The sequence below is a fragment of the Diaphorina citri genome, unplaced genomic scaffold, assembly GCF_000475195.1.
Source record: "Diaphorina citri unplaced genomic scaffold, Diaci psyllid genome assembly version 1.1 scaffold1362, whole genome shotgun sequence".
Classification (NCBI taxonomy): Eukaryota; Metazoa; Arthropoda; class Insecta; order Hemiptera; family Psyllidae; genus Diaphorina; species Diaphorina citri.
This window is the reverse complement of record NW_007378788.1, coordinates 46,719-56,382: the sequence shown is the minus strand read 5'-3', so window position 1 is coordinate 56,382 and position 9,664 is coordinate 46,719. Positions and strand designations below refer to the sequence as shown.

General features: G+C 40.8%; 2 protein-coding genes across 2 annotated transcripts in view; both read right to left on the bottom strand.

Moving 5' to 3' along the window:
* Positions 1-3,576: 3,576 nt before the first annotated feature.
* Positions 3,577-6,420, bottom strand: LOC113470053. Its single transcript, XM_026828198.1, has 3 exons — positions 6,246-6,420; positions 4,574-4,788; positions 3,577-3,591 (listed from the first exon to the last, which is right to left on the bottom strand). Exons 1-3 carry the CDS (start codon positions 6,418-6,420, stop codon positions 3,577-3,579), a joined length of 405 nt encoding a protein of 134 aa, XP_026683999.1.
* A 384-nt stretch (positions 6,421-6,804) lies between these two features.
* The window catches only part of LOC103515521, a 3,667-nt gene continuing 807 nt past the window's right edge, over positions 6,805-9,664 (bottom strand). The window contains exons 2-7 of the mRNA XM_026828197.1: positions 9,267-9,520; positions 8,212-8,508; positions 7,454-7,651; positions 7,329-7,368; positions 6,893-7,213; positions 6,805-6,833 (exon numbers count right to left, since the gene is read on the bottom strand). Coding sequence (XP_026683998.1) covers positions 6,805-6,833; positions 6,893-7,213; positions 7,329-7,368; positions 7,454-7,651; positions 8,212-8,508; positions 9,267-9,520 — 1,139 coding nt within the window. The remainder of the gene's footprint in view (positions 6,834-6,892; positions 7,214-7,328; positions 7,369-7,453; positions 7,652-8,211; positions 8,509-9,266; positions 9,521-9,664) is intronic.

The window sequence follows — 9,664 nt, the reverse complement described above, 5'->3', positions numbered from 1 at the left end:
AGAAGAGAGAGAGAAATTCTTTCTCTAAATCCTTATGTTAGGTATGTATTTCTCACTACCCCAATTACTTCCCTCTTCCTCCCTGTCTCTTACCTTGAGTACATTGATAAAGCAGATCATGGTCTGATGCAAACAGTTCACGTAGGGTTCCACAGTGCAAGGAGCGTGGGTTCGAGACTCGACCAGCTGTATCAGGACTCTGACAGCATTGACTACCACAAGACACTCACTGGTTGATAATCTCTCACATAGGAGATTCCATTCTGATTGCGAGGCACGGGATAGGAACTGAAAAAACAAGAGAAGGTAGTTTTTTTTTTTAGAAATCAGGATGAGGCATTTCCGGTGATTCTGTCAGGTCTAGATTATCTGCAAATGAAAAGTGAGGGTGTTATTTAAGATAATTACAATAGATTGAAGATTATGTAACTTTGTGAAGGTCCATCTTGACTAGGTAGGTTGAAAGATAATTTTATTACAGTCAAACCTGTCTAAGTGGGACCCGTCTGACTGGGAATCCTGGATAAGTGGGAAAAATAGTCGGTCCCTTGGATTCCCACTTAGACAGTTTTGACTGTATTTGAACAATGGGTATAGGCGATAGCACGTTGCATGCACCAGTTTCCAATGAATCACTGAAATTAAGCAACGTTGTACGTGGTTGGTAATCGGACCATGTGGGCATTCGCGTGCTGCTGGCTTTCTCCGGTCCCATTCAGGCTGGGTGATGTTCATGTGAGATTCTCAGTAGCGTGTCGCCGAATTGAGAGTAAAACCCCCTTCAAAGAGATCTTAATCGGTGGTGCAGTGGTCAAGCCGCTCGACTGCTTGTCTTTTCTTCTCATGTCGAGGCTGAGGGAATGTCTGAGTTCTTTGAATAGTACCGTCAACTTCGGGCAGGTCTATTGTCAAGTTTGGGTAGGTTTTATACGAGCCTGCACACTCTGACTCTATAACTTACCTTGTCGACACGATAGATCGACACCAGGTACTGAAAGTTGTCCTGAGATCAGTATTCAACAGCAAATTCGGTACCACCACCGCACCGCATCCACATGTCGAAAAATTCGTCTTATTTAGCCGCCATCTAGTTGTCCTGAGATCAGTATTCAACAGCAAATTCGGTACCACCACCGCACCGCATCCACATGTCGAAAATTATGTACAGCTTGGCCTAAGCTGGATTAAAAGAATAGAAAATTAATTTATTCGTCTTATTTAGCCGCCATCTTGTCCATCTGTAAGACTTATAGATTCTTAAAGAACAATTTCAACCAATCAGGATGAGGCATTTCCGGTGATTCTGTCAGGTCTAGCGAACTAGGCTGACTAATACCTACCTGACATAGGAATGGTAACAGACTATCATCATTGAGCTTATACATCTCCTGTAGTGATTGGTCCTCATTGAGGAACAATTTCAACCAATCAGGATGAGGCATTTCCGGTGATTCTGTCAGGTCTAGCGAACTAGGCTGACTAATACCTACCTGACATACGAATGGTAACAGACTATCATCATTGAGTTTATACATCTCCTGTAGTGATTGGTCCTTATTGAGGAACAATTTCAACCAATCAGGATGAGGCATTTCCGGTGATTCTGTCAGGTCTAGATTATCTGCAAATGAAAAGTGAGGGTGTTATTTAAGATAATTACAATAGATTGAAGCTTATGTAACTTTGTGAAGGTGCATCTTGACTAGGTAGGTTGAAAGATAATTTTATTACAGTCAAACCTGTCCAAGTGGGACCGGTCTAACTGGGAATCCTGGATGAGTGGGCAAAAAATAGTCGGTCCCTTGGATTCCCACTTAGACAGTTTTGACTGTATTTGAACAATAGCTACAGGCGATAGCACGTTGCATGCACCAGTTTCCAATGAATCACTGAAATTAAGCAACGCTGTGCGTGGTTGGTAATCGAACCATGTGGGCTGCTGGCTTTCCCCGGTCCCATTCAGGCTGGGAGATGTTCATGTGAGATTCTCAGTAGCTTGTCGCCAAATCGAGAGTAAAACCCCCTTCAAAGAGATCATGATCGGTGGTGTAGTGGTCAAGGCGCTCGACTGGTAATACTCGAAGATGGTCATGATCTGAAAATTTTCAAGCGAGAAAATATTTTCTTTGAAAAAAAAAAAAAAAATGTAAAAAAAATAATAATAAAAAAAATATTACACAAACGAAGATTTTTCTGTCAGCCTCGTTAGCTTGGAAGGTAGAGCATGTGCCTTGTAAGTGCTAGGTCGCGGGTTCTATTCCCGCTGGAGCGAACTTTACCCTAAACAGATAAGGTTCATTCTCGGAACGGCTGGCTTCCTCCTATCTTGTCTTCCTTCTTTCTTCGACTTCGGGATCATAGACCTTAGCAGACGCTCAGACCATCAGAACGTGTGTGGCGGAAAAATATTCAAACCTAGGTCTTTCAGGCAGTCAGACAGACCTGGGTCTCAAGACTCTGTTTTTTCCGTCACACATGTTCTGACGGTCTATCAGACCTCGGTCCATCGAATGGTCTGAGCGTGAACGACGCGCATCACGAGGCTGAGTGCACCCCGTTTTACCTCCTAATGTTTGGGCTGAGTGCACCCCATATCACCTACCTCATCATGCCCCGGGCGGGAATCGAACCCGCAGCCTAGCGCTTACAAGGCAGACGCACTACCAACTAAGCTAACTAGGCTGGCCATTATTTTAGGAACAGACCACACATCTACTTACCCTTCTCCTTGGGTTTGTCTTTGCCCTTTGCGTAACTCCTAGTTTGCACAACATGTACCGAGTGTGTCTTTGCAAAGTTCTGTGCAATACTATGAACACTGTATGGCGTAGCACGATAGGAAGCTATGGATTGACAGCAACAGGAATGACTGATGTTTCTGACTAGGGTTTGAGACAGTCTCAGATTTCTCAAGATTAGAGACATGGTTTTGAGATGGAAATGAGTGAAACACACTGGATTTCTTCGATTCCTACCAAATTTTAATACTGTACGAAATAAAGAACTAAAGTTCCATTGTCAAAGTAATAAATAAATATTTTAGGTAGGTACCTACCTAAATGATAAGTTTGCTTTTTGAAAAATTAAATTTTCAGTCGCACGTTTCAAAACTTTCAAATCCAAGAATCCAAGATTCCAAGATGGCTTTTTTTTTCTCTCCTCCGTCTCCATGTTGAAATTTTGGCGGTTTTTTTTTTCCTCTTTTGTCTTTGGATGGAATGGGCATGTACCTCTTTGGAGTATTGATTGTATGGCATATTGCATACTCAAATTAGATTTCAGGCACTCATACGATCTTTATCCAATATTTATTTTGAGTTTTACTTTGCGTTTCCAACTTTCCACTTTCCTTTTTATTAGTCCTTTACTTTTTTCCTATGCAAGGATCCCAGCCTAGTTCTCTTGAACAGCTTATCTGACTTGTAAGCGCTAGGTCGCGGGTTCGGTTCCCACCTGGACACATAAAGTTCTCGGAACGGCTATATCTTATCCCCCTTCTCTCTTCATTTCCAGGATAAAACCTGTCACTATACAGTTTCCTTCATCAAACCCCTTTTTTTTATCTGAGACAAAATCTTAGGTCGGTCGCTTCTTCACAGGAAAAGGAAAAAGATATTTCCAAACGAAAATTACACTGAATTCAGCGTTCATAGTTTATTATCACTTAGGTAGGTACATCTGACAGAACAAAATAGGTATTACAATAAAAAACTCTACGTAGCCAAGGTTCGTTATAGGTACCAAGATATGTACGTAGCAAAATATTTTTGGCATACTTGGCATATTTTTGGCATACATACTTGTACATTTTCTTTGTTCTCCCCTCCTCTCCCTTTTTGATTGAACTTTGCCATAACTTCTTGTTATTTTCTTCTTCCCAGGTAACACATTCAAAACTTTCAGCACACACGAAAAACTTTTTGTCTTCCTTCTCTCTTCGATTTCGGGACGATAAGACCATAGCAGTTACAGTTCCCTCTGTCAAACCTCTTAAAAAAAAAAAAAAGTATGTATGTATGTACCTATAAGTAGGTAACTACATAGTAGAATTTAAATTTTGGGGGCCAGCTTAGAAGGTAGCGCGCCGGCCTTGTAAACGCTAGGCCGAGGGTTTCATTCCCACAAAGGGCGAAATTTATCCTGCACAGATAAGGTTTGTTCTTGGAACGGCTATTTTTCTCCTATCATGCCCTTCTTACCTATCCTGTCTTCCTTCTCTCTTCGATTTCGGGACGATAAGACCATAGCAGTTACAGTTCCCTCTGTCAAACCTCTTAAAAAAAACGTGATAATGACATGAAATAAAGGAGGGAAAAATCGGTTCTAAAGGCGTGTGCTGGTAACTGATAGTATCTTTCCATTTATGTAAATTGGCAAAATAAAGTTGGAAGGAGGTCAAAATTCCATTCCATGTTTCCACTGAAACTTGTCCGTGTTATTTTGAACGTAGGACCACGAGCTGGAAATTTCATGCTATATTTCTTTCGACTCCGATAAAATCCGCCCCGGGCGGGAATCGAACTCACGAAAAAAACTTTTAAATCAAGACAAAATCAATTAAAAAAAGTCTCACCATTAGAATATCTGTAACAAAGCTCAAATACTCATACAGCATTGGTTCTCCAGCAGAACACAATTGAGGCCATAGACATCTCTCGAACATATGTGCAGGGTTTAGCACTTGTTTCTTGAATAGCAGAGATAGCATTGGTTTTACATTGGATAGGTCTTGTTGAGACAGCTTGGCCAGGGACTTCAAATCAAATACCGCGTCTTTCTGTTGAGCATCTGAAAAGTAGATTAAATGGATGGGATAATCATCTTGTTTTATTTACTGAATTACTGGATTTTGACTCATCGCTCTTCTTTTTTTCTTTTCTTCTACCTGCTAGCCAGTAATTTGAGTTGTCCCGGACAGTCACTAGTTCAGATACCAACCTCACACAACGGCGCTCAACTTTAGTTGTTCGTCAGGGACGGTTGCAGTCCAAAGTACTATTGCTGATGGCTATTTTTGTTGTTATTATTATGTACTTGTAATGAGAAATACTTGTAATGGTACACAATAGGGCTGCCTGGAAGAAACTGACAAGAAACGCCGACCCTATTTAAACAGGAAAAGGCTAGTGAGAAGAATAGATCAGTTGCGCTTACTTGTGTGATGTTTCAAAGTCATAGAGCAGGAAAAATGAGGACCAAAGGAATTTTTCTTTTTCTTCTACGACTTCTAGATACCGAGATGAATCGATTTATTAAAAAAAAAAAAAAAAAAAAAAAAAAAACGTGATAATGACATGAAATAAAGGAGGGAAAAATCGGTCCTAAAGGCGTGTGCTAGTAACTGATAGTATCTTTCCATTTGTGTAAATTGGCAAAATAAAGTTGGAAAAAAGTCAAAATTCCATCACTTTCCATGTTTCCACTGAAACTTGTCCGTGTTATTTTAAACGTAGGACCACGAGCTGGAAATTTCATGCTATATTTCTTTCGACTCCGATAAAATCCGCCCCGGGCGGGAATCGAACTCCCGAAAAAACTTTTAAATCAAGGCAAAATCAATTAAAAAAAGTCTCACCATTAGAATATCTGTAACAAAGCTCACGAAAAAACTTTTAAATCAAGGCAAAATCAATTTAAAAAAAAGTCTCACCATTAGAATATCTGTAACAAAGCTCAAATACTCATACAGCATTGGTTCTCCAGCAGAACACAATTGAGGCCATAGACATCTCTCGAACATATGTGCAGGGTTTAGCACTTGTTTCTTGAATAGCAGAGATAGCATTGGTTTTACATTGGAGAGATCCTGTTGAGACAGCTTGGCCAGGGACTTCAAATCAAATGCCGCCGCGTCTTTCTGCGGAGAATCTGAAAAGTAGATTAAATGGATGGGATAATCATCTTGTTTTATTTACTGAATTACTGGATTTTATTGACTCATTGCTCTTCTTTTTTTTCTTCTACCTGCTAGCCAGTAATTTGAGTTGTTCCGGACAGTCACTAGTTCAGATACCAACCTCACACAACGGCGCTCAACTTTAGTTGTTCGTCAGGGACTGTTGCAGTCCAAAGTACTATTGCTGATGGCTATTTTTGTTGTTGTTATTATTATGTACTTGTAATGAGAAATACTTGTAATGGTACACAATAGGGCTGCCTGGAAGAAGAAACGACCCTATTTAAACAGGAAAAGGCTAGTGAGAAGAATTAAAAATGAATCGTCTTTCAAGTAAAAACCTACTCACCTTCTTGTTGACTCTTCTCTCCATCACCTCCATCCATATCATCCTGTCCCTCATCCAGAGTAACAAATGACATCTCTCCCTTCTCCAATGATCCACGCACATCCATCAACACGTCCGCGAAATAATCCAGCAGGAAATAATGCTCGCCATCTTGATTTTCCTGAATATAAATCATAGAAATGTGATAAAAATTAAACTTAGCTTGGAGGGTAAAGCGTATTGTAAGCGCTAGGTCGCGGGTTCGATTTCCACCCGGACATATTTTATGCTGATCAGATAAGGTTCGTTCTCGGAACGCCTAGATTTAGATTTCTCCTATCCTGCCTTTATCATTATTTGCAAACAACAAAACTTGACCTGCCTTGGTGGTGTAGTGGTCAAGACGCTCGCCTGGCAAACAGGAGAGCGTGGGCTCAATCCCAGCTTAGGTATAGAATTTTATCTTCAATATAATTTGAGTATTTGACCACAATAACAGTAGTAGCCTACTGCTGGAGTAAAGGGACTTTGCAGTCAAATGCGAGAAGTATAAATAAGCACTTGGGTATTTCACTTATTCCTACATTAGAATCGCCATCTTGTATTTACCTGATACCACATAAAAATAATACAAATTACTTATGCCTTCATTAGCCTAATTATCTTACCTGACTTCTGACCATCTCCAATAGTCAAACTCTCCATTTGATTACTCAAACCCTCTCTCTCATGATACTCAAGCTCCAAATATTTCAGCTTCAAATACAGCACCTTGATAATGTGCTCATAAAACTCCAGAGTCTCATCTAACTCGTAATATTTGACATTCTTATTGATAACTTCCAGTACATGATTAGCAACAACTGCGGAACTGTAGAATAGCATTTCCTTGAGATATTGGTTGAGTTTGAGTTTGTTGATAAGTAGGAGATAGAACACGGGGCTCAGTTTGGGTAGGATGCCAACAATACAGGCTACCTCATCGTGATCTGTGTAGTAGTTGGATGTTTCAAATTCTGGAGGTGGGAAAAAACACAGGTGATTATTTTAAGACTGTTTCTTTTGAGGATAGCCTTAATAGTTATAAGGACCCTTCTTACTGACACCTCATCGTGATCTGTGTAGTAGTTGGATGTTTCAAATTCTGGAGGTGGGAAAAAACACAGGTGATTATTTTAAGACTGTTTCTTTTGGGGATAGATAGCCTTAGTTATAAGGACCCTTCTTACTGACGCATCTTGATTCGCATCTAGCGCGCTCTCTCGAAGATCCAGATTACCAAAGTGAGGCAGTAGTGTGTCTACTAGGCATTGTATAACCAGCGCCATGCAGCTCTGATCTGGTTTGGATTTGAGACTAATGGTGAGTAGTTTGGTCAGTGTGGAGTGAGGGGATTGTAGAATGTGCTTCAGACTCAGGGAACATACCTGCCGGGGAAATGGTGTTATTAGATTACCTATAGGAAAATGACATAATAATCAATTCCTTTGCATTAGTAAACAACAACAGATTACCTATTGGATGAGAGAAGTAAACCAAATAATCTTTTTCCTCACCTTTTCCCGTGACGGGGTTGGAGCTTTTCGTCAGCCTCTCAATCAGTCCTAGCTGGGGTGATCGATTTAGGGCTGACATTTGGTTTTGGCTACAAAAATTTCAAGGATACCCTTCGCGCTCAACCTTAGCTGTTTCTTTAGCAAGGGAAATTTAGGCTGGTATCCTCGGAACGGCTGGCTTTCTCCTATCCTGTTTTCTCTCTTCGATTTCGGGATGATAAGACCTTAGCAGTTACAGTTCCCTCTATCAAACAAACCTCTTAGAGGAAAAACGTACCCAACAATTAAACAACGTCTTTTGTAAACATTATGTACTGTATTATGTTGTTAAACCTATAAAATACACGAGACCTTGTTTATACTGCTGGGGTAAAGGGACAGTCTCATTCGAGCATCATAAACAAAGTAGGTATATTCTATTGTATTCTTACCTCATCCAAACTGCTCTGATTATTAACCACATTGAGCCACTCTTCTGCTTCCCCACTCGGTGGAAACACACTGCACAACTCTCCCGCATACTTCTCCACAAACGTCGCCACCACTTTCACCTGCTCACTCAAACTCAAATGAGTCAGGGAGTTGAGCAGGAGGTGAACGAGTCGGTCCCTCTCGAGTTGACTCAGCGCAAGGTCTTCATTGCTGAGTCGGTCCATGATCATATCGTGCAGACAGAACACGGTCGCACAGTCCACGGACTCCAGGTTCGACTCGAAGATGGTCATGATCTGAAAATTTTCAAGCGAGAAAATATTTTCTTTGAAAAAAAAAAAAAAAATGTAAAAAAAATAATAATAAAAAAAATATTACACAAACGAAGATTTTTCTGTCAGCCTCGTTAGCTTGGAAGGTAGAGGGTCATATTATGAAAATTTTCAAGGGGGAAAAAATTTTTTTAAAAAAAAAAAAAAAAAAAAAAAACTTTATTACACAAACGAAGATTTTCTGTCAGCCTCGTTAGCTTGGAAGGTAGAGCGTCTGCCTTGTAAGTGCTAGGTCGCGGGTTCGATTCCCGCTGGAGCGAACTTTACCCTAAACAGATAAGGTTCATTTTCGGAACGGCTGGCTTTCTCCTATCCTGTCTTCCTTCTTTCTTCAATTTCGGCATGATAGACCTCAGCAGACGCTCAGATCGTCAGAACGTGTGTGGCGGAAAAAATATTCAGACCTAGGTCTTTCAGGCAGACCTGGGTCTCAAGACTCTGTTTTTTCCGTCACACGTTCTGACGGTCTATCAGACCTCGGTCCATCGAATGGTCTGAGCGTGAGCGGCGCGCATCACGAGGCTGAGTGCACCCCGTTTTACCTCCTGTGCCTCAATATCACCAAAGTATGGAAAGGTATCTTACAAGTGTAATAGCCAATGGAAAAGCAGAATTTTGAATTTGGACGAATTAGATCGAAATATGGAATTGTAAATACTTTTCCATACTTTGGTGATATAGGGCACTGATGTTTGGGCTGAGTGCACCCCGATTCCACCTACCTCATCATGTCTGGCGTTAAAGAACCTCAGTGCCGAGTTTAGCCATCGTGGTCTGTTCTTAATCACATCACTGTTCTCCTGGAAAGCCGCTATGAGTTGTTCCGGTAGAGATTTCAGTATGAGATCTTCCTCAGTGATTGGTTTGATACAGAGGTGTGGTAAATACTCCGTGGTGATTTGTTGCATACGCGTGTGATCGTAGCCTTTGGCGAGGGCTTGCTTGAGGAGAGTGTTCAAATAATAGGCGTGCTCCCCTGTGAAAAAAGAAAAATGTTAGCTATTTTTCTAAGCAAAGCTTTCTTTCCATCTTCTTCTTCTTCTTCTTCTTCTTCTTCTTCTTCTTCTTCTTCTTCTTCTCCTCCTCCTCCTCCTCCTCCTCCTCCTCCTTCTTCTTCTTC